We start from the raw sequence: 25,021 nt of genomic DNA on the forward strand, positions 1-25,021 counted from the left end.
CTCCCTGCCGGCAATTCAGGGCAAGAGTGACAGCTCTTCCCAAGCTGCTGGACCACGTCCCCAAGGCCTCCCTGGATGTCCCCATCTGTAGCAGCCAGAGAGACACCAGCCCCCTTGTTAGCACGGGCTTTCCTCCCGCTCCCCCTGAGCCTTCACCGGAGACACAACAGATACCTCCCTCCCTGTCCTCCTCTGCCCGGAGGGTACAGTGTCCCCTGCATTTCCTCCCAGTTGCCATGGCTGGCACCCCCGAGCACATGCAGAATCCTCACCCGCCATCTGCAGGTTTGTTTTCAGCTGCAGAGTGGGGTTCCCCCGTTCACACGCAGCCTTCACAGAACCACAGATTCTGAAATTACGCTGTAGGAGCTGCTCTGGAGAGGGTCTAGATACGAGCTCTCCACGACCACAGGGTCTGGGACGCTATGCTCATCCCTGTAGTGTGGCCAGATCCGGGAACAGGAGGTCAGTGGTCTTGGTCTCTGGCCCCAGCACCTTCCCTCGCTTCTCCAGCCTTGCTCTGCCTGTCATGCAGGTCACATGTCTGACCCAGGTTCCCAAAGGCAGGAAAAGAGACTTTTCCTCCATCCCCAGGCAGGCCTGCAGATTGGTGCCCCTCCTGAGGCCCCTGCCCAGGCACATTCTGAATCCACACAGGATGTGGGTCCAGCCCTTGCTCACCCAACCCCTTCCCTCCTCACGTCGGCTGGCATGTCTGGTACGGTGGCAGGTAATGGCCACGGTGGCCTCTGTATTGCAGGGTAAAATATGAAGCCCCTCAAGCAACAGATGGCCTGGCTGGAGCCCTGGATGCCCGGCAGCAGAGCACCGGAGCGGTAAGCAGAGGGGCCTGTCCAGGGGAAGGCTGGGCAGTGCTTGCCTGGCGGTGCCCTTGGTTTATGACAGGAGGTGTGAGAGAATGGATGGGAGGGGCTTGGCACTGACTTGGAGCTGAGCTAATGTTCAGCCTCACTGCCCCTCTAGAGAGACCTGTTAGCTGCAGGAATGTGGAGAGGGACTGGAGGACAGACCCTAAAACCACAGGGAGGCACCCAAAGGCGCCACTTTTATTCCATTTAACTGCTGGCATGTGTGGAGTGAAAGCCACTTGCCGCACTGAGCACGCTCTGCCAGCCACTTGCCCCTTCAGCAGGAGCTCCAAGGACAGTTCCCTTGCTTTTGAACTTGTTTCTGGATGCCTTTCAGGCAGAGAAAGGTGGTTAGAACGTGCAGGACCCGGGCACTGGAGAGGCAGGGGCAGTGAACAGCAGGGCCAAGGAGGGGTTTGGTCACAGCCCAGGGCTTCAGAGGCGCAGGTGGGTCTGGGCGCTGGGGGGTGAAGCCCGAGGGGCAACTGGCAGGACTGGCTTCTCCTGCCTGAGGTGGGAGCCCTGGGCACTCTGGAGTGGGGGTGGCAGGGGGACGTTTATCTGGCTTCATTTTAGGAGGACTCAGCCTAGAAGCTGGGAGAGCAGTCAGGAGGCTGTGCAAGCCAGCCCATCTTCTGGAGTGGGGAAGGGGCTCGGGGGGTGCGGGAGGGATTCCAAGTGACTCCCCAGCAGTGTCCGCAGCATCCCAGGAGTCATTCCCAAGTCAGAACAGGGCAGGACCAGCAAGGGCCTCAGATGCCCCTCTGGGTGCGTTGTGGACCTGCCACCATGCAGAGAGCGTTTACACCCTGAGTCTCAGAACCTCCCACTTGGATCCTTTGTCCTCTGCTGAGTGAACACTCTGTGTCCCCCACTTACTGAGTCATCACACAAACCCTGAAGGTGTCCCCTTTGCAGATGAGAAAGCCGGGTTCCAGAGAGGGCTGAGTGAAACCATAGATCTCACATCCTTCGCACAGTGCCTGGCATGTAGTGAAACGTTTTACCTTCAGAGCAGTGCAGTGTGGTCATCCTCACTTACAGAGGAGACACCAGGGCTTAGAATTGAGGTCATTTGCCCACAATCTCACAGCCGTTGGTCTGTCCAGCGCGGAAACCAGTGCTGGTAACGAGAGCCCCAGATGACCTGCAGAGCCCAAGGAGCAGAGTTGCTCCCATGCTCAACCTTCCTTTTCCATGGGCCATCATTCTGGCTCCAAGAATCCAGATGAGTCTGGACAGTTGGGGAGCACTTCCCTCCCCCACCACCTGGTCTCCTATGGGCAGAGACTGACCTCACAACCCTGTGCCTTCCTGTTATAGAATTGGGGTGGTGGGGGACAGATGTCACCTGCTAGGGGCACAGAGCAGCTCAGGGACCTGACAAGCACTGGGACGAGGTCTCCTGGCTGCTGCCCCACCTGCCGTCAGCCTTGGGGCAGAAACACTCACACCTCTGCCTGCAGAAAAGCAGATGCTGACAAGTTCTGCCCATCCATCTTGGGTGACTTGAGAGATTTAAGTGAGTTCCACCAATCAGGGTACGACTTCCTCCAAAGGAAGTCATAAAGCAGGTCATAAACATCTGCTCACGAGATGCTCAGATCTGGCTGAGGGCTAAGACCTTCTCCCTCTCAGCTGTCAAAACATGATTCCAGGTAGCAAAGTACCGAAGGAATCAAGCGTCAGCCCTGTAGGTGGCCGGTCAGTGTTTGCCCCCAGCGGTTGATGAGTTCTGGGAGGGGAGGATGCTGGACACCCTGTGCCAGGCCCCGGGCTGGGTCTGTCTGGCTGGGGAAGACGATCGTGGGGTGATGGGCCAGAAGCCAGGACTCTAGGCTTCCTCCACCATCCGTCTGCTCTGGGGCCATGGGCATCTCCTGTTTGCCCATCGACAAACGTGAGGGGAAACAGGTACAGCAGTGCTCCTGACACTGGGTGCCTGTCAGAACCCCCTGAGAGCCAATGGAGGGCTGCCACTCCATCCTAGGATTGCTCAGCACACCCACCGGGATCTGTGGGGTGAAAGCGGGGGAGGCTTTGCCCCACCCATCCAGGACTCTGGGGTCCCCACAGGGAGACACCTTTCCTGTTCCCCCCGCCGGCCACCACACCTACACAAACATGGGCGTGTAGACACACACACACACACTCTCTCTCGAGGCAGTAGCAGGCCTGTGCTGGAGGAGGCTCCCAGTGCACCATGGGCGTGTACACACACACACACACACACACTCTCGAGGCAGTAGCAGGCCTGTGCTGGAGGAGGCTCCCAGTACACCAGTGGCCTGGCCTCCCCACCACCTTCAGTGTGACTCTCTCTCACCCAGATGGGAGGCGGCAGTGAGAAGAGCCTCAGTGACTGGATGGTGAGACAAGGCATGGTGAGGAGGGGCCAGGCGCACTCCTGGGGGCCTGCCCAGGTGGTACCAGCATCACAACCAGAGGAGCGCGGGTCGGCCAAGGGCCTGCGGGCCCCACCCAGCACCCAGCACAGTCCCACTCCCTCTGCTCTAGTTTCCACGGCCCCTCGGTGCCGCCTCGGAGCAAGGCCTGGGCAGTGCCTCTGGCAGCTGGGAGGTGCCTGGGGCACGTCTGGGTCTGGGCCAAGTGCCGGCAGAAGGAGCTGCAGGGTGCAGCCCAGAGAACTTGCTGCTGCTGCTGGTGCTGCTGGAAAGTCAGCTCTGCTGCTTCTTTGGTGCCCCCGCCCCCTCTGGGGTCTCGGTGCTGAGGACGGGGCTTGGGGCCTGAGCTGGCTTTGGTTGGAGGAGGACTCGCTCTCCCTCTGGTTCTCAGAGTAGCTGAGTGGTAGCTCGCATTTCCTGAGCGTCTGCCCTGTGCCGGGCGCGGGGCTGCGCTCTTTACCTCCCTCGTCTCTTTAATCCTCACGACCGGGACCTCGACGGTAGGTACTGTCATCCTCTCTGACGATGAGCAGTAAGGGTGAGAGAAGCTAAGTCACCTGCTCCAGGGGTGGGGGCCCAGCCAGCTCCCGGTCTCTGACCCCAGGGTCTGTGCCCATGACCTCCGGCTGGATTCTTCAGATTTGTTCGAATGGGAAAACCCCACACCAGCCCTCAGCCCCCGCCCCGTGCAGGGCTGTGTGGCAGCGTCAGAGTGACACATTGCCTCTGGTCGTCTCGGCCCCTGCCTCCTCACTGGCTCTCCTCTGCCCACTTCCACCAGGAACTCCGAGTCTGCGGAGGCTTGTGGGGACAGCCCGCGGCCGTGCCGCTGCCCCAGCCTTTCTGGCTGGCTGCCCACTTCCTGGGCTTTGAATAATCTCGTGTCAGTTGTCAGGAGCCCCTCTCCATCCCCTGCTCGGCCTGCTGGCCCGCATCCCCCTCACCCACAGCCTGGCGCAGCGGGCAGACTCGGGGAGACTTCAGGGTCCCAGGCAACTGGGCCAGAGCCGTCTTGGAGGGACTGCCAGGTCAGGGGACTGACTTCAGGGCCCCAGGGTGAGGGGGCCGGGCAGGTCAACTGGCCCCGTCCTATGAGTGAGGGGCTTGAGTTGGGTGACCCCTGGGGCCGTAGCCGGTGGACTCAGGCTAGTGAGGGGCTCTGCCCTCCCACCTCACCCCTGCCCTCCCCTCCAGATCCCCGTCACCCAGGCCTGCCTCATGGAGGACATCGAGAAGTGGCTGTCCACGGACGTGGTAAGTGGGGCCCGCTCCTCACCCACCTCACCTGGGGACCCATTTTCCCATGAGGAAGTGACGGTGCGGGGCAGGGTGAGCAGCTGGTAAGAGCGTCAGCAGGGTTAGTGTCCCCTCCCCTGCCGCTTCCCCAGTACTTTGCCTTAGATGGGGGAAGCCTCACACTCCTCGCAGCCTCTGGGGCCTCCCCTTGCCCAAGCCTGCTGCCCACGTGAGGGCCCACTGTGGACAAGACAGGCTGGCTGAGGGCAGCAAGGACGTGAGAGCTCTGAGCTCAGCATCTGCGGTAGCTCGGGAAGTGGTGCCCAGGGGGAGCCCCATTGTGCAGAGCGGAGACTGATGGGCAGCTGTCAGGGGTGCTGTGCCAGGAGAAGGAGGCCCAGCATCCTCCAGAGCCCCCAGTGTGCAGGAGGGGCAGTCAGTCCAGGCCCCCTTCCAGGTTTCTTCCCCAGCCTCTGCCAGCCCACCCCTCATTCTGAGCACCAAGAACCAAGTACCCGGACATTTCCTGGCTCCAAGGCCGTCTTCTGCAAGTGGCCAAGACCGTGTTTCTGCCCAGGGTCCATCCATTTTGCCTAGTGGGTGAAGGCTCACCCCTGCCCGGCCCCTAGTTGAGTGTGTGTAGCTGACACAGGCTTGGGTGTCAGCCTCTCCACCGTGGGCGAGTCTGCCCATCCCTTTGGACACTGGAAGGGGAGGAACTAGTGCCCTCAAGGGCACCACACCCTGCATCTGGCACTCTTCCGGAAGTCCTCCGCTTTAGCTTGCCAACAACCCCGTGTCACCAAGCAGAGAACTGAGGCTCAGAGAAGTAAAGCGACACCCAAGGCCCTGTGGCTTAGGAAGTGGTGGGGCCGAGGTCTGGACCCTCTGGGTCAGCAGCTGAACCCCGCCCCGCCGTGCCTGCAGCTAACCTCCCTCCTTCTGCCTTGTCAGGGGAATGACGCGGAGGAGCCCAAGGGCGTCACCAGTGAAGGTAATAGACCCTGGCCCTGCCCACCCTTCCCCAGCTCCAGCCTCGGAGCCCAGCCCCAGCCTCCTTCTCGTTGCTCTAGAATTCGACAAGTTCCTGGAAGAACGTGCCAAAGTGGCCGACCGTTTGCCCAACCTCTCCAGTCCCTCAACCGAGGGGCCCCCAGGCCCCCCACCTGGCCCTGCCCCGAGAAAGAAGACCCAGGAGAAAGACGACGACATGCTGTTTGCCTTATGAGTGTGGGGCCTGGCGCCCTGCTGCCTGAGCCCCGGTTGTTCCCACACCCCGTGGCGGGGGCCTATCCCTCCATTGGTGTTAAGGCTGCTTGGGGGTGGCTTGTCACATACGTCCTTCTCTTCCCCTTGAGGTTGAGGCTGTGCTGCCCAGGAGTGTGGGAGGCAGCTGGATGAACTGGGGGAGTGAGTCAGTTCTACTTTGGGGCCCTGAACACTCATGCCTCCCCTCCCACCCCCACCAACCACTGCGACTGCTGAGGACAGGAAGGCCCTGGGCTAGAGAGGCTGGTCGCTTGGTGGCCCAACGTGACTCCCCTTGTCCTGGGTGATCCCCTCCCGGGACCCACCCCCAGAGGAGCCCTCTTCAGAGCGCACACTGCTGGTCGAAGCCTGGCCAGAGGCTGGAGACAGCAGAAGTCTGTCGCAGCCTCAGGCCCGTTCCCCAGTGCCTGCCTTGGAGCCCGAAGGGTTGGCCAGCTGTTGAGGGCAGGGCCTGTGGCTCTCTACTGAGAGCGCACTGCCCAGATAAGCTGCATGTGGTGGGGGAGACCTCGCCAGCCCCGGGCCGGCAGGGGGCTTCCGGTGCTGCCTCTGGCTCCTGGGACCCCCGTGGCCTCCACTGCCGTGGCCGCCTCCCTCTGTTCCTCCTTCACAGGGCTCCGCCGGGCACTGGGCCCCCACCTGTTGGTTGGTCCTCTTGACTGGGAGAGGTGCCTTTTGTATCCCCAATAAAGGTAGAAGAGCACCCTAGAAGTGTTCAGTCTCCGGGAGGAAGCTCCTTGGCCTCACCACGGCTGGGCTGGGCTGGGCTGAGGGCCACCCACGAGACAGACATCTGCAGATGGGGTAGTTGCAGGACTGGGCACCCAGCCACACCTCGCACCAGCACAGGCTCCGCCACCAGTTGCCTGCCAGCAGCCCCCTTGCTATCTGTGGGTGACCTGTTCGCATCCTCAGGCCAGCCTGTGCGCAGCAGCAGGAGCTCTGTGGTCACAGAGATGGAGCAGGTGTGGGTGTGGCGGGGCACTGAGCCTGCAGGGAGGACACAGCCATCCTGTCCAAGGCCCAGGTGCAAAGCTCTCCGTGAGCTCGTAGCATCATCTCCACAACCCTGGGTGGAGCAAAGTTGCATCTTGTTTTCCAAAGGCTGAGTCTCTGATTCAGTGGGTCCTGTGAGCTGCCCCAGTTGCACTTGTTTATGAGGTGCTAGGCACTTACTCATGCATCAGTACATCATCCCCATTTTTCAGATGGCAACAACTGAGGCTCAGGGTGGAGGCCTTGGCACCTGGCTCAGGAGCTGGGCCACAGGTCAGGTGCTGGCGTCATTTCTCATCTCCATGGCAGCTCAGGTGCCCTGGTCTCGGAGTACAGCCTTTTCCGGTCTGGAATCTTCACACCAGGCTCCCCGAGAGTCACTGCTTGAGGCACGTGGGAGCCCCCAACCCAGCAACCCCTCAGTGGTGGAAGGGAAGGGGGCTGGTGTGGGACTGGAACAATTGACCTGCCTGAAAGGTCAGCCCGTGGAGGAGAGCAGAAGTTGGAATGCCTGGGCCTGGGGGCTGAGTGACTGGAGTGGGTCCAGGGGCCTCAGCAGCCCCCATCTCCCGTGAGCAACACGTGGGCTGTGTGTTCTGAGGCATGGCCTGGAGCCGGGCACACGGGAGACCAGGCCCACCCAGCCCTCCATGAGGAGTAGGGCCAAGGGGAATGGCTGCAAAGCAGGTACATGGGACCAAAGGCTTGTCCATCCTCCAGGCAGGGAGGAGGGGGCTCATTGTCCAGGCCATGGTTCGGAGCATGAAGAGAAGCCAGCCTGGAGAAAGATGGCTGAATGTGACCTCTGACCTTTCTCCCCAACCTGAACCACCTTTCTCTCCCCGCCACCCCCTGGGGAGCAGCTGTGTCCCTATCCCTGGGCAACCAGTGTCAGCCTGATCTGACAACCTTTTAGGAGATGGAGGTGCCCACCCTTCAGTCACACCAAGCTCAGCTGGTCTGAAGGTTACCTCCTGCATCCTGCATAAATCAACTGTGTCCGCCCAAGTAGTGGGAAGGCTCTGGTTCTCACAAGATTAATATTAAGCATCTCCTGGATGCGGTCCAGCCTTGCCTGGCTACTTGGCAGTGACCCCCATGCCAACCCTGCCCGAGGATGCTGAGACTCAGAATGGGGGAGAAGCCAGAGCTGGTGTGCCACACTGGCACACGGTCCCCAGCACCTCCATCTTCTGCCTTAGGTCACACAGAGGTGACCAGGTGCTGGGGACCGCAGCCGAACTCACCAGGCTGCCACCCCCCGACGGCACTCAGGACAGCAGATGGCTTCCAGAGGCCCCTTCCTGGGCTGTTCTGGCCAGTGGTCAGCCCAGTGTGCCAGACCACCAGCCTCTGGGGTGGTAGCTGAATTCTGTGTGGGAGGAAGGCCCAAAGCACCTGCGTTTTGTGACCATCTTTTTCATAATATCCACCTGTATCATGAGGTTGGGAGCCTCTGGTAGTCAGATAGGAGGATTGTAGTGATAATAGGTGGGTTACCCCCAAGCCCTTGGCCTGACTGGACTGCTGCCTGGCACGCTCACACGGGGGCGGGGGGGCAAGCTCTGCTGCTGAACTCCGGCAGGTGTCCCAGCTGCTCACTGAGCCTCCAGGCCTCTGACCCGGGTCCCCCAGAGACTGGGGCCCTTCCCCTGCGGCCCTCCAGTTCTCACCACCCCACATTCCTTCTGCGGGCCCTCCCCTGGCCTGGGCCTTTCCACACCTCACAACGGTCCTGTGGAGTCGGTGGTTTTGACCACTGCTCTCGAGTGGGAAACGGGCTGGGGGAACCAGGAGGGAAGGTGCTCTGGGCACTGCCACCTCTGCTCCTCTCTGGCCCCACTCCTCCAGGTGAGTGACAGCGAGCCAGGAAACCCTCAGTGGGAGCTCCAGGGGCTCATGGCCCGCGCATGGCTAAAATCACCTGTTCTTCCCTGCGTGTGGGTATCCCCAGTGGCACACCAGAGGTGGTTCTGTGTACTGAGAACTCGCAGGTGAATGTGCCAGGCCCAGTGGGCCCCGTGGAGGGCAGGGGGCAGTAGACACAGGTGTAAGTTCCACACGAACCACCTACTCCAATGTGAAGAAAACGGAGGCTGATGCCAAGGAACAGAGCCTGGAGATCAAACAGGGCCCAAGGCCAGTGAAGTGGAGCCTGCCCCAGAGAGCCCGGCCTCGAAGGTGTCCAGGCTTCCCCTGGAGGGGGCAGCACAGGGCAGCCCCACCTTAAGGGCCCCTCCAGAGAGAAGGCATCTGGGGCCCCGATGGGTGAGGGAACCCTGGCATAAGCCACCAGCGCTGGCCAGGCTGGGTCTCCTGGCACCAGGCGGTGTTTGAGGCCACAAGCCCCAGGTCAATTACAGCAGCAGGAAGCCGCAGGGCCCCACTTAAAGGAGGACCAACTGCAGTCAGGGGCCTTGGCCTGCGGGCAGGGGCAGGATTATGCAGGCACCAGCGGCTCCTGCTGGGCCCAACTGCTTCAGAAATGGTACCCAGCCAGGGTTCTGGGGAGGTTGAGTGGAGCCACTTAGGTGGGTAGGGAGGAGGGGAAGTAACCAACCAGAGCTGCCTTCAAAGCCCCCTGGCAGCGCCTCCACCCCATTTGCTCCCTCCTGGCTTCCCTGACCCACCAGACCCGACCCTGGGCCTGGACACTGACCCCATTCCCCGCTCCCTGTGTCAGCATCTAACTCTCCAATTATCATACAATAGCCAGTCATGATGCAGCCCTTCGGAGCTGTGTGGCCTTAGGCTAATTACTTAACTTCCCTATGCCTCCCGTTCTCATCTGTAAATGGGCTCCCTCATAGGGCTGTTCAGTTCAGTTCATTCGCTCAGTCATGTCCCAACTCTGCGACCCCATGAATCACAGCACGCCAGGCCTCCCTGTCCATCACCAACTCCCGGAGTTCACTCAAACTCATGTCCACAGAGTCGGTGATGCCATCCAGCCATCTCATTCTCTGTCGTCCCCTTCTCCTCCCGCCCCCAATCCCTCCCAGCATCAGGGTCTTTTCCAGTGAGTCAACTCTTCGCATGAGGTGCCCAAAGTATTGGAGTTTCAACCTCAGCATCAGTCCTTCCAATGAACACCCGGGACTGATCTTTAGGATGAACTGATTGGATCTCCTTGCAGTCCAAGGGACTCTCAAGAGTCTTCTCCAACACCACAGCTCAAAAGCATCAATTCTTCGGCACTCAGCTTTCTTCAGTCCAACTCTCACATCCATCCATGACCGCTGGAAAAACCATAGCCTTGACTAGATGGACCTTTGTTGGCAAAGTAGTGTCTCTGCTTTTTAATATGCTATCTAGGTTGGTCATAACTTTCCTGCCAAGGAGTAAGCCATAGGGCTGTTAGGAGGGTTAATTAAGAGGACCAGTAGCATAACACCTGTCAAGGAAATGTTCCAACATGTCATGGATGGTACCACCTCCATCCAGAATGGCCTCTGCATCAGACACTCAGCCAGGTGCACTGCCCTGTCAATTCCTGGGTAATTACAGAGACCCCAGTTCAGCCTCCAGTATTGCATTTCCAGCTCTCAAGGGTGCTAGGCTGCCTCCCAGACAACCTGGGTTCCCACAACAGGGCACTTGTTGCCCCTCTCTTGGGTCTGAGATGCTGCCCCTGAGTGGGACCATGGTGCCTTGATCTCAGCAGTGGGAGAAAAGCAGGATCTGTCACTGGTCTTGGATGGTCCTGCTGACTCATGGTAGGAACTTCAGAAAGCCCTCCCCCCATCTCATCCCCTCCCCCCACACCCCACCCTCTCTGGGGGTGACTCTGGCTCAGGGCAGTGTCCCACAGCAACACAAGGTGGCAGCAGTACTCCATGTCCCAGGGCCAATGGGGCCAGCGCCTCTGAGTTGACAAGAGGAGGGACCCGCAAAAGGGAGCCCTAGGTGGGCAACATGGAGCTGTGGCCCTCTGAGCTCCCCAAAGCTGCGAGTGCCTTCTACGAAATTACAGGGTGCACTGATTCCCGTGGGACGGTCAGTGGACGCAGCATGTGGATCCACGTGTATTTCTAGTTCTACCTATATATGCATGATAACACAAGTTTATACAGTCACAACCCAACACCACAGATCCCCTCCAGTTTTCTGTTCCCTGTGCCCCCCTTTAACTGCAGAGCCTGGTTCCCACTGCCCTTCATGTACAGACCTATTTGCTCAGGCCCGTCGGTAGCCAATCACCCTCCGCCCTCACCGGCCCAGCCCTGAAGGGGTCCTCACCTTCCTTGGGTCCCGTCATCCCTGGGTGGACCACCAGAATCCCTGCTCAGACCCCACCCAACCTGGGGCCACCGCAGCACAGCCCTGCCCTGAGGCTGCTTCCTGCCTTGCCTGGTACTGCCTAATGACTGGACCAAATTACTCAGGACGGAAGAGGAAGAGGGGATTTCACTTTAAGAAGCATGGTCAGGGACTTCCCTGGCAGTCCAGTGGTTAAGACGCCCTGCTTCCAATGCAAGGGGCTCGGGTTTGATCCTGGGTTGGGAGCTAAGATCCTGCATGCTATGGAACAGCCAAAAAGGTTTTAAAAAAAAAAAGGGGTGGTCAGAGAAAGCCTCTCCAAAGTGATGTGTGAGTCCCATTGTCCCCGCAAACCATCCAAAGGTTTGCACAAATGTAGAATTTACACCTGCAAACTACCATTGCCTACCTTTTATATCCCAAAACACAAAAATCCTTAGTGAGTTCGTGTGCGAGGACTGCCATAACGAAGTTCCACAGACTGGGGGCTGAAACAGCGGAAGTGTTCTGTCTCATAGTTCCGGGCCGTGGGGGTTACAGCGCCTACAGGTTGTTTGTCTGGAGGCCTGTCTTTGGTTTGCAGACAGCCATCTTCCTGCGTGTGTATCTGTGACCTCATCTCCTCTTACACCAGTCGTACTGGATTAGGGCCATGAGGCCTCCAGTCCGTGAGGTCAACAAAGTCAGGCACCAGTCTGTCTCACACTTCACCAGTGACCTCGTTTTTTCTTAATTACCTCTTTGAAGACCCTGTCTGCAAATGCAGTCACATTTTGAAGTCTTAGGGGCTAGGACTTCAACAGATGAATTTGAGGGAGACACAATTCAGTCCACGTGCTCAGATATACAGAGTCCCTCTGGCCATCTTCCTAGGGTACGCCTGCTCTGCTTTGGCCCCTGTCCCAGAACAGGATCACCCATGGCCCACGCCAGCTCTGCAGAGGGTGACCATGTGTCACACCCACCTCCACCCTCTCCATGTCCCCTCCCCTGGTAGGGGTTTGAGGGCAGTTTAATCCATCTTCGGGCCTTGGGGGTTGAGGAAAGACCAGCCGTGGGGGCCAGGGGCAGAGCAGAGCCGGAAAGAGGTGGACGCAAGGAGACCACAGACACCCAGAGCCTAGGCCAGGGGCTGTCCTGGGCCCCACTGCCGCCTGCTGTGTTTTAGAGCAGATCCAAGGGAGTGACCCAGTGGGGTTCCCTTCCACCCACCCTGGGGCACCAGGACCAGGCCCCTTTGTCTCCCTTTGCCTCTGACTCAGGACTCGTGGCCTCTCCCAGCCCCTGCCCGAGGCCAGCCTGCACCCCCTTCCCCTGTAGTCCAGTTGGCTTCATGCTGAGTCACAGCTGGCTGGGCCACTGTGTTATCAGACAGGGAAACAGCAGCCTAGAGAGGGGAGGGGGCCTGTCTGGACAGGTGTACCACCTCCCTGTCCAGGAAGAGGCAGCTCCCAGCCCACCCCAGGAGCTCAGGAAGGCCGGGGTGGGGAGGGGGGGCCTTATTTGTCAGGCTAGAGGCTGTGCAGGCCTAGCACTGGCAGGGAGTCAGCAGACACAGTGGCTGGCTCGCACCACCACTGGTTTATGGTGTGGTTTGAGGCAAGCCTTTCCCTTCTGGGGCCTCAGTGTACCCAGCTGTCAACCCAAGAGATTGACTAAGTGATTCTGGGACTCCCTCCCACTCTGCTCTTCTGCTCCCTAAACCCCAAACTCCACAATCCTCCCTCTGAAAGAAAAAAAATACATATATGAGGCTAGAAATCCTAATAGAGGTAGCAACATGGGGACTCAGGGTTCTCCTGCTCCAGGACACACAGGAGTGGGAAAATGCCTGCCGATCAGGACAGCAGAACAGGCAGGGGAGGCCCTGGGCCACGCTAGCTGCTCTCCGGGGAGATGGCAGCCCCAAGGGCAGAAAGGAAGTGAAACCCAAGCTGCGAACCTCTTTGCACTCACCACCCCCCGCCCCAGCCCTGGGATAGCCCCTGAAAAGAGGAAGCTAGTGGTGCGACAGGAGAGCAACCTGCCCTTGGGCTGCACAGGGTAGGGGTGGGAGCAGCCCAGTCCTGGGGCTCCTGAGATGGAAAGGAACGGAATCGCAGCTTCCCTGGCAACTCAATGGTAAAGAATCCACCTGCTGATGCAGGAGCCACGGGTTCAATCCCTGATCCAGGCAACTGAGCCCGTGCGCCACAGCTGTCGAGCCTTTGCTCTGAAGCCCGGGAGCCACAACTACTGAGCCCACATGCTGCAAGTGCTGAAGCCCTTGCACCTGAGAGCCCGTGCTCTGCGACAAGAGAAGCTACCTCAGTGAGAAGCCCGCACACCGTAGTGAAGACCCAGCAGAGACAAAAATAAAAATTTTTTTTTAAAAAAAAGAATGTCCATCTTGTGGAGGAGAGAAGTAGGCTCAGAAAGGTCAACTACTCAAACCAATGTTACACTGCTGGGAAGTGGACTGGCCGCACTGAGTCCTCCTCTTCTTGGAGGAGAGAGTCCTACTGGGGGGTCAGATGAGGTGCATTTTATTCTGATACTGGGGCAATGCCTAGGGCTGCTTTGGGTCTAGAAGAGTCATCATGTGTGTGCAAGTCTGTGTGTACACGTGTGTGCATCATATGTGCATGCTTGTACAAATAAATGTGTGTGTGCCCCTAAAGTGGGCTGGATGCACCATTTAGTCTGCAGGAGCGTCCTGGCCACCTGCGAGAAGGGGGCTGCCAGGGTGAGGCAGAGTCTCTTGGGCCCAGAGTGATGCAGAAACTTGGCCAAAGTCACAAAACAAATCTGTGCTACAACCAGGATTAGAAATCAGGTCGCCCACAGATCCGGCCCAGCAGGAAGTGGGGAGAGGACAGCAGTTGGGAGTCTCTCTGTGGAAACACCTCCTGGCCCCTCCCTGCACCCCAGCTCCCACAGAATGTTAAACCTCAGAGACCAACTGGTCTGCAGGTTGTAAACCTCTCACCAAGGACTTCCTTTTATCACGGCTTCTCCAGGACCTGACTTGCAAGATTTTTTGGTCTCGGTTTTTTGCCTACAAAACACTGCAATGCATTGAGGAGTTAATGCTGTACCTCTTGTGTGTCATAATCAGACTACATCACATAGTGAGGCATTTTCTCATTCCAGTCAGAAAGAGCCCCACTGGGCCCATCCACTGTTTGGGGCCGCCCCACCACTGAAGGGCAGGAGCCAAGGACTACCACACTGTGCCAGGCGCCCACAGGTCTTGGCCTTCACCTTTGCCACACATGACCATTCTCGACCCCTGGCTTCTGCACTGGCCCTTCCCTCGTGGACACAGTCTGCTCCCCACCTCCCTCCTCAACTCTGTTACTGAGTCCAAGCTCATACTGCTCACCGCGCAACAGGCCGATGAATTGAGAGATGAGTTGTCGGGACAGAGAATAGTGACTTTATTTGGAAAACCAGCAGGCCAAGAAGGTGGTGACTAGTGTCCCAAAGAACCATCTTACCTGAGTTAGAATTCAGCTTCTTTTTTAGTTAAAGAGAAGGGGATGTGGTTGAGTGTTGCAAACTTGTTGGTACCAGAATCCTTTGTTCGAGCTTATACATCTGGTCACAATGTTTCTATAAACCTCCAACAAAACAAATGTGCTTTTTTGTTTGTTTTTTGTGCTTTTTGTATTTTAAGGGAAGTACTCCTTCACCTGCCTCCAGACTCAGCCATCAGACACTATGTTCCTGACGTTTGTTTCCAGGCCTGTCTCTTGCTAGTAATTTTTTTTTTAATATCTATTATCTGTTTGGCTTTGCTGGTCTCTGTTGCAGCATGCAAACTCTTAGTTGTGGCACGTGGGATCTAGTTCCCTGACTATGTATCAAACCCAGGCTACCTACCTATATTGGAATTGAGGAGTGTTAGCCACTGGATCACCAGGGAAGTCCCAAGACAAATGTATTCTCTGTTCTGCAGCTTTTTATCTTTATATAAATGGAAAAGTGTTATACCTTTAAAGGTCAGAGTCTTGGGAATGGATTATCCCATATTTCAGGCTACAGGCAACATTCTTTTAGTGACTAACTTGTAGCAAAAGCAATAGAACACACAGGTTAAATTGAAGAAACAGATCCAATATGGAGTCAGATTTGTTCTTCTCTGTGACACCTGCAGGGGCTTCCCAGGTGGCGCTAGCAGTAAAGAACCCTCCTGCCAATGCAGGAGACATAAGAGACTCTGATTCAATCCCTGGGTCAGGAAGATTCCCCGGAGGAGGGCATGGCAACTCACTCCAGTATTTTTGTGTGGAGACTCTCATAAACAGAGGAGCTTGGCGGGCTACAGTCTGTGGGCTCGCGAAGAGTCGGACAAGCAGCTTACCACACATGCACACATGACACCTGCAAACCCACGCTATCAAATCGTTTGAGTCTCATGTGTCCCACCCTCCATGACACTTGGGAATCTTGGCTTTTAGAGCCGGACTGGTGGTGAGAAGCCCCAGCCCTTCCGCTCCTCTCCCGTCCCCAGTTACTCTCCCACCAAGAGCTCCACCCACTGAGGATCAAGAGTGACACTGCTGAGCCTTCTCAGATGCTGCCAAGGTGCTTGAGGACCAGGCAGGGTGGTCAGAGACCTCCAGGTGAGAACGCCCAATGCCATCCAGCCTCTCCTCCAGCTCTCTAGCCGTGCACCACCGGTCCGTCCACCATCCCTCCATTTGTTCATCCAACACAAATGCCGGCATACCCTCCTTCCTTCCTTCACCGTCTATCCAGACTGCATAGATGCCTGCCACACAGGGGACTCGAGGGCCCCCAGTGAGGGCTTCAGACACGGGGACATCACACAATGAGGACCACGGCAGCAGCCACTGACAAGAGGTGAGGACCTTTCTGTCTTTCTCATCTCCACCATGGCCCACCGGAGAAGAAAGGGATCCAGAGAACAGAGGGAAATGGGGGTGAAGGAGCAGGCCACCTCACCCCTTCCAAATCTCTCCAGCAAGGACCTTGGAGCTGAGGGATGGGTAGGAGTGGAGTGGAAATCGGATGAGAAATTTAACTTTGAACCTTTTCATGCTTGAAAGTAACAAGAGGAACTTCTCTGAGGGTCCAGTAGTTAAGACTCCAAGCTCCCACTGCAAGGGGGGGGCGGGTTCCATCCCCGGTTGGGGAACTAAGCTCCCACATGCTACAGAGGCTCAGCCAAAAAATAAAAAGTAAAAAGAAAGTTAACAAAACTGCTGGAAGTGTCAAAAAGGCTGCAAATGGGAGGCTGCTGCTGCTGCTGCTAAGTCACTTCAGTCGTGTCCAACTCTGTGCAACGGAAGCCCACCAGGCTCCCCCGTCCCTGGGATTCTCCAGGCAAGAACACTGGAGTGGGTTGCCATTTCCTTCTCCAATGTGTGAAAGTGAAAAGTGAAAGTGAAGTTGCTCAGTCGCGTGCGACCCTTAGCGACCCCACGGACTGCAGCCTACCAGGCTGCTCCATCCATGGGATTTTCTAGGCAAGAGTACTGGAGTGGCTTGCCATCGCCTTAGAAATTTGAGGCTGGGCACCGTCAAAGGCAGGGGTTGGAGAAAATGAGCAAAAGTCACTGTCAGATTTGTGAACTGTGACTTGGATCTGCAAGCTTGGAGGGCAGCCTGGGGAAAGCAGAACTGCTCTGTGTATCAGAGAAAGACAAATCCTACATTCCAATGTCCACGGCCTGCTCCCAGACAGGGGAGGGGAGCCCAGAGTTAAGAGAAGGGGAGGAGGAGAGAGGAGCCAGGGTGACCAGACAAAGGGTTGAAGAAGGTCTGGAGATGAACTACTGAGCTGGGGGAGGGGAGGGGACAGAGTATCCCTGAAAGTTCCAGGAAAACAGACCTATCTAAGATGCCCTGTGCCATGCCTTCTGTGTGGGATTTCACCCCTCTCTGTGACCCCAAGATCTTTATGTTCTGCTCACAAGTGTTTGTCAAGATGGGAGTTTTATGGAAATGGAGAAGGGACCAAGTTTCATGTCTGAGTCAGCACTGTACCGAGCAGAAGTCATTCAGGGAGAAGCGAGAGTGACAGGGGAAGTGGTGACAACATAAGCAAGCGTCCAAGAATCCATGAAACTTTGGAGGATTTTGAACTTTTACTGGACATAAAGTTAGAAGATTAAAGCCAGCAGCTCTGCCTTCCGCCCAGTGAATTCCTCATATGCAGCCAGAATAAATTGTAAAAGGCAAATCTGTCCGTGTTTTATAACACCTGCACCCCCAAACCCCAACACACAAACATGAAACCCTCCACTTGCTCTCGGGTTAGGGCCCACTTCCTGGCCTGACCTGCAAAGCCCATGGGGTCTGGGCCCTGCCACACTCTCCAGATCCTTTGCACTCTTAACACCCAGGCTGGTTTTCTCATCTCAGCAGTTTCACACTCTACTGACCACAGGGCCTTTGTACATGCTGTTCTCTCTAGACCTGCCCCGCCCCACGCCAACCCCCAGTTAACTCACTCACCCTTCAGCGCTCAACTCAGGCAAGCCACTCCTGACCAAGTCATCCATTAATTGTGGAATTTACCACACCAATTACACTGGCAAAGAGGAATGGAATAATCACAAGATGGCTTGGAATCCATGCCTTAGAATAATCATGATTCATGTCCTGGTGATAGGCACACCTTCCCTGAGTATGTTTTCATTTGAATCCCAAAGTGGAGGTCTGTCATTGAGGGGACAGGGGGATGGCTATTGAATAGACAGTCAACAGTGTCTGCCGTATTACCATACACTGCACCCTCTTGCAGGGTGGATGGGGATAGCATCTATTTCTGGAAGGGGAGGCAATGGGCGGGCGTCCCAGGTGACACAATGGTAAAGAATCCACCTACCAGTGCAGGAGACACAAGAGACTCAGGTTCGATCCCTGGGTCAGGAAGGTCCCTTGGCTTAGGTTAGGAAATGGCCTGCTCCAATACAGGAGCATGAATGAACTCACCATGTCTGAGGGCTGGACTCAGACTGGCCTGAGGAGATTGTGGACTGTGTGAGGTATAACAGAGCCTTACTGGACAGCTTGTTTTTCATATGGGTAAACTGCACGTCTTCTTGAGCTCCAAAATCACTGTAGAGGGTGACTGCAACCATGAAATTAAAAAACGCTTCTAGGAAGGAAAGCAATGACAAACCTAGACAGTATATTAAAAAGCAGAGACATCACTGCCAAAAAAGGTCTGCATAGCCAAGCTATGGTTTTTCTAGTAGTAGGGTACAAATGTGAGAGTTGGACTATAAAGAAGGCTGAGCACCGAAGAATTGATGCTTTTGAACTGTGGTGTTGGAGAAGACTCATGACAGCAAGGAGATCAAACCAGTCAATCCGAAAGGAAATCAGTCCTGATTATTCATTGCAAAGACTGATGCTCAAGCTCAAGCTCCAATACTTTGGCTATCTGATGCAAAGATCTGGCTCATTGGAAAAGATCCTGATGCTGGAAAATACTGAAAACAGGAAGAGAAGGGGGCAGCAGAGGATGAGAAGATTAAATAACATCAGCAACTCAGTGGACATGAAATCGAGCAAACTCCAGGAGACAGTGAAGGACGAGGGAGCCAGGCATGCTGCAGTCCAGGGGGTCTCAAAGAGTCGGACACAACTTAGCTACTGAACAACAACAAAACTGCAGGTGAAATCATGTCCCCTAGAGCACACAAAACCCCTACACAACAAAACCTCCCAACTCAGCTAGCAACAAGTAAGATTTTTCGTCTCATCCTTCAGCAGAATCCTGGTAAAGACCAGTATGGAGTCATAGATCACTGCCATCAACTAAGCCCTAATCTGACACCCACTCTTTGCTTGCTCACCCCAGTAATGGGACACTTGCCACTTCCCATAGAAGCCCATGTCACCTGGCCAGATGTCCAACACTAACCCATCATTAAGCCATAAAATCTGATTGGCTTATTGTTTAATGGGAACAAAGTTTCAGTTTAGGATGACGAAAATGTTCCAGAGATGGATGCTAGTGATGGTTGCTCCAGAATGTGAATGTACTTAATGCCACTAAAAGCTACACTTAAAATTGGTTGATAGGGACTTCCCTGGTGGTCCTAGTGGCTAAGACTCCTCGCTCCCAATGCAGGAGGCCTGGGTTCAGTCCCTGGCCAGGCAGCTAGATCCTACATGCCACTATGAAGATCAAAGATCCCCCCATGCTGCAATTAAGACCCAGAACAAATAAATAAGTAAATATATTTTTAAATGGTTAAAATGGTAAATTTTGTTATGTATTTTTATCAGAATTTTTAAAAGCACATTGCCTCTGGGCTTCACAATTTATAAGCCTGTGTGACTTTGAGTAAGTAACCATTTAAAGGTTACTCTAAAAAATCTAATTAACAGTTAAGGCAAACCCTTAGGTGCACCTCACCCTCTTCGATCCTGATTTGTTTTTGTTCAGTCTTATCCCTCCAGCTAAGAAATCTGGGCTTAATAATTCCAGTTTCAAGTCCTGCCTATGCCCGGAAGGGACTGCAGTCACTGTGACCCTCCCCTGCTAGGAGCTTACTATGTGTTAGGCTCTGAGGCTCTGAAGATGCCTCAAGGAATAAGTCAGAGCCCTTGTCATCCCAGACACACACGGAACACTAGGACTTTTTTTTTTTCAGTACAAAGCTACAGGCCTCCAGTCTACGTGAAACCTGGCCCAGCCCTAAAGGCCTGCAGGGCTGGCCCACGATGATTCGTCCCTGAAGACATCACCTAGCTGAAATGATGATGACAGTGGCACAGGACGACTCTGGTTCCTGAACACTCAGCTCCTGGAATGTTTGTGGGGCGCAACGTGTGGCCTCCTGGAAACGTTCAGTGACACAGCACAGCCTGGGGATGTGCCGAAGGGCAGGAGGCAGGAACCATCTCTGAAATCTCATCTAAGTTCAACCTCACCTGACCCCCCAGGAATCACAGACCCACCAAACAATCAAAAAACCGGATGGAGACCAGAAGGAAATGAAACACCCAGCTAACCCAGGGTGTTCACACTGGCAGTTTGCAGGCCTTGTCAACTCTTACAGGCGGATTTTTTTTTCAAGGGCTTTTTGTCAATATTCCACACACACACACACACAAAAGTGAAAATTCTCATTCGTCTCTGAAAGATTAATACATAAATGAGGATGTCTCTCATGATGAGCTGTCAGGAGCTGAGTTCCAATCTCACTTTGGATGGGGCCTGTGGGCCCCAATCATCCCTACCCCTTAGCTTCCCTTACTCACACCACCTGCTGGGCCCCTGGAGGCCTCTGAGTTCAGGTTTTCTCATCTAATCCTAAATCTCTGTTTCACAGAGGAGTTCAATGAAGCCCAAAAGGTGAGTGACTTTCCCAGTAAGTAACTCATCTGGGACCAGAAAGATCTAGAATCTCAGAGGTGCCACCCAGGGCCCACTCCAATCCTCTACAGGCTCTGCTGACACGCAGCAACGTGGGCCCACCTGTGTGGGGAGGGGAGTGGGTGGTTCATTGGGAAGACTGCGGAGAGGGCCAGTCGGGTGCCTCGTCCAGTCAGAGACATGCCCCTCTTCAGGGGACACAGACGAATGCGACGCGGCCCCCTCACCACACCCCAGTCTCCCCTGGACGCCTGTCTCCATCTCTCCTCACCAGCCCTGTGAGCCCCGGTTTTTGCTCTGTAAAATGGGAGTCCTCCTTGTGGCAGGCGGAATTGAGGTCCCATCCCCTGAGTGTGGAGGAAGCAGCCGGTGTGCAGGCTGAAAGGCACTTGGGGAGGAGTATGGGAGAATGGGCTGACAAGGACAGAGGAAGGAGAGACGAGGCAGCCGCCTTAAGAGGCCCTTGGGAAGAGTGTCGATGCTTATGGCGCTATCAGTCAAGATGGGCCAGGTGACGCTGAGGTAAGAAACAATCCCTCCTCTCAGCCACTCCACTGCTTTACTTATTTTTCCCTAATTTTATTTAGATATAATTGACATGGACATCTGTATTCAAGGTGTACAATGTGATCATTTTACATATAAATACACATATATATAGAATGGATAAACAAAAAGGTCCTACCGTATAACACAGAGAATTATATTCAATATCCTGATAAACCATAATGGAACGCAATGTTTAAAAAAGAATATGTATTTATATATATATTAATATATATCTGAATCACTTTGCTATGTAGCAGAAATTAACACAACCCTGTAAGTCAACTATATCGCAATTAAAAATATTAAAACAAAAAATAGCTTAAAGGAATGGGCTGATTTTTTAATTTGTCTTAGCCAGGTCTTAGTTGCAGCCCATGGGATCTAATTCCCTGACGATGGGTCAAACTAGGGTCTTCTGCATTGGGAGCGCAGAGTCTTAGCCACTGGACCACCAGGGAAGTCCTAGCATGAGGTGACTGAGGGAAAAAATAGTTGACCCATCATATGGAAAAGGTTCTTTTAAAAACTTTTTTAGATGTCATTTTTTATTAAAAAGAAAATAGTTAAAAATTTAAAAAAAGAACATATCCACAGAAATACTTTTTACTGAGCAGTTGCAACAAGTCAGCCACAATGCTGAATATCTGACATGGATAACTTCATTTCACACAGCTAGGAGGTAGACACTATTAGTATCCTCACTTTACGGATTAAAAAAAAAAAACCCAGGTCCAGAGACATAAAAGACTTGCCTAGATCACGCAGCTTATTACTAATGGAATTCATAATTGGTAATATGGTCTGGACATGTTTAACCACCAGGCTTTATAAGGAAGCAATAGCATCGTTTATAGTAATAAATCCCATTTTCCTTTGCTTAGTGAGCATCTCCCACTTGACACAAAGGCACTTTTCCTGAAAGTCCTGCGTAATCAATCATAGACCGAATAAAGGCAAATTAAAAATCTGATAATAAGATGCATCTAAACTCTGCCACCAACTAGCCAGGTCTCAGTTTCCTTATTTTACCTTACGGGTTTAAAAAGACCACATGGTATTTTTGCCAATGCCCAAAATTCTTAGCCAGAATCTGATCAGGAGAAAAAAAAGACACATCTAAAACATGCGATATACATTTTCAAGGCCGCTGACCTGACTCTTCAAAGCAATTCTTTGTGAGTTAATGTCACAAAAGACAGTAAAAAGACAGCCAAGAGGAAGATGTGGACCTTGACTGAGTTAGAAGGGAGGAAGCTGTCATTTAAAGCACTGTTTTGGGGGCTTCCTGGGGAAATGGAACGTGGACAGACGAAGGACGTCACGGAGTCAATGGTCACTTTATTGTGATAGTGATACTGTGAGCCCTTGCTCTCACAGATAAAGGGTCATGAGATCTTCAGTTTACTTATAAACAGTGCTGGAAAAAAATACAGGCATACCTCTCTTCTCTGGGAATGCAGATACTGCTTTTTTTTTTTTTGCAAATTGAAGGTTTGTGTCAACCCTGTGTTGTCAAGTGATGGTTAGCATTTTTCAGAAGGAAAGTTTTTTTTTTTTTCATTGAAGTATAGTTGATTTACAATATTGTGTTAATTTCTTAGCTGTACAGCAGTGAATATATATATATATATTATATATATTTCTGTAAAGCTAAGAAATTAGCATTATATATATACATTCCTTTTTAAATATTCTTTTCCATTATGGTTTATCACAGGATTTTTAAATTTTTTTTTATTGTAGTAAAAGTCACATAATATAAAATATACCATTTAACCATATTTTACTGTACAGTTCAGTGGCACTAAGTACATTCACACCGTTGTGAAACTCTTGCCATCATCCATCTCCTTCCCAAACTGAAACTCTGCCCCCATTAAACACTAACTTCCCACCCCTCCTCCCCACCCACCCCCAGCCCCCTGCATCTGCCAGTGTACTTTCTGACTCTATGAATGTGACTATTCTAGGAATCTTGTAGAAGTGGAATCAAACAGTATTTGTCTGCACCTAACATCTGTGGGCTTCACTGGTGGCTCAGAAGGTAAAGAATCTGCCTGAAAGCCCAGGTCAGGAAGATCCCATCTCCAGTATTCTTGCCTGGAGAATCCGTTGCACAGAGAAGCCTGTCAGGCTATAGCCCACGGCATTGCAAAGGGTTGGAACTGAACTGAAGCGACTGACACTTTCTTTCAATTTCAGTGTCTATTGAAGTGCAATTGTTTTGTCTTTATTGAATTTGCTATGATATTGCTTCTGTTTTATGTTTTTGGCCATGTAACATTTCAGCTCCCCGACCAGGGATTGAACCCACACCTCATGCAGTAGAAGGTGAGGTCTTACTAGGCCACCAGGGACGTCCTGGGGTGCATTTTTAAGGTTAACCGAATTTATGTCCTAAAGACAGATTGTTCCTTCTTCTTCTTCCCCTGTGCTATACAGTAGCTTCTCGTTAGTGATCTATTTTATACATAGCAGTGTAAATATGTCAGTATCGTAGGATATTGAATGTAGATCTCTGTGCTGTACAGTAGGGCCTGGTCATTTATCCATTCTCTATATACAAGCTTACATTTGCTAACACCAACCTCTCTCTCCATCTCTCCGGCACACCTTCTCCCCCCTTGGCAACAGTCCATTTTCTCTGTGAGTCTCTTTCTGTTTCATAGATAGGTTTATTTGTGTCATATTTTAGATTCCACATATAAATGATATCATATGGTATTTGTCTTTCTCTGACTTATTTCACTTATATGATAAGGAAAGAATTTTCAAATTAAGGTATATACATCTTTTTTTTTTTAAGACATAATGCTATGGCACACTTAGGTTACGGTACAGTATAAATATAACCTTGATATGCACTGTGCGTGCTTGCATGCTAAGTCCTTCAGTCGTGTCCAACTCTTTGTGATCCTTTGGATTGTATCCCACCAGGCTCCTCTGTCCATGGGACTCTCCAGGCAAGAATACTGGAGTGAGTTGCCATGCCCTCCTCCAGGAGATCCTCCCAACCCAGGGATTAAACCCGTGTCTCTTATGTCTTCTGCATTGGCATGCAGGTTCTTTACCACTAGCGCCACCGGGGAAGCCCCTGATATGCACTGGGAAAACCCGAAAAAATCATGTGACTCTCTTTACTGCAGTCTTTCCCTTATGGTGGTGATCCGGATCCAAACCTGCAAAAATCTCCCAGGTTCTGCTGTAAAAGAGAAAAGAAGGAGAGAAAGAAAAGCAGCAAAGTGTCACCAGTGTGTGACCTCAGGGAAGGGTGTGCTGTTCTGATCAGCTTTTTAAGAGGTCTGAAATGCTTCCACAATGAAAGGGAGAAAGAGGGTATTTCCTGGCAGTCCAGAGGTTAAGACTTCACCTCCCAATGCAGGGGGTGCTGGTCTGATCACCTGGTTTGGGAACTAAGGCCCCAAGTTTCCACATGCCTCTTGGCCAAAAAACCAAAATATTAAATAGAAGCAATATTAAAGACTTAAAAAACTCAAAAAAGACTTTAAAAAAATAGCCTTACAAAAAAAATTTTAAAGGGAAAAAGAGGGATTTTCCTGGTGATCCAGTGGTTAAGAATCCACCTTCCAATGCTGGGAACACAAGTTCGATAACTGACCAGGGAGCAGAGACCCCACATGCCACAATGCACCTAAGCCTGCACGCCACAACTAGAGAGAAGCCTTCTTGCCACAACTAAAGAAGCCTGAGCACAGCAACAGAGATCTGGCGTGCTGCAACTAAGACAGACCAAAGTCAAATAAATTTTAAAAAAATTTTAAGGGGGAGCGTGGGGAGAGAAGAGGTAGCGGAGGGTGGAACTGGACAAGCCTGATCTCTCAGGGTCCCTTGGGTTTTAGAGTCTGTGACCCTGTGTTCATTTGCTAAGGATGCCAGGACCGTGGTTCACAGACTGGCTGGCAACACACATTCATTCTGTCAGTTCAGAAGGCTGGAAAGGCGTGTCGGCAGGGCTGGTTTCCTCTGAGGCCTCTCCCTTGGCTTGCAGGTGACCCTTCCTCTTGCGTGCCCCCAGGGCTCTGTATATCTCTCCTTTTCCTAGGAGGACACCAGTCACAGTGATCACGGCTACC

At 53.3% G+C, this 25,021-nt stretch overlaps 1 protein-coding gene across 2 annotated transcripts in view; it reads left to right on the forward strand.

The window, feature by feature from the left end:
* Nucleotides 1-6,490, forward strand: part of TOM1 (target of myb1 membrane trafficking protein) — a 40,635-nt gene extending 34,145 nt beyond the window's left edge. Inside the window, exons 12-16 of one of the 2 annotated variants that reach the window (XM_055394662.2) lie at nt 761-836; nt 3,200-3,253; nt 4,469-4,528; nt 5,465-5,504; nt 5,584-6,490. In XM_055394662.2, the coding sequence (XP_055250637.2) occupies nt 761-836; nt 3,200-3,253; nt 4,469-4,528; nt 5,465-5,504; nt 5,584-5,738 (385 nt within the window). In that variant the 3' untranslated portion in view covers nt 5,739-6,490. The remainder of the gene's footprint in view (nt 1-760; nt 837-3,199; nt 3,254-4,468; nt 4,529-5,464; nt 5,505-5,583) is intronic. The other variant, XM_055394664.2, reaches the window with a different exon arrangement.
* Nucleotides 6,491-25,021: the final 18,531 nt, after the last annotated feature.

Source organism: Moschus berezovskii, chromosome 6 (assembly GCF_049115385.1).
Source record: "Moschus berezovskii isolate FMDL1 chromosome 6, NW_MosBer_1.0, whole genome shotgun sequence".
Lineage (NCBI taxonomy): Eukaryota > Metazoa > Chordata > Mammalia > Artiodactyla > Moschidae > Moschus > Moschus berezovskii.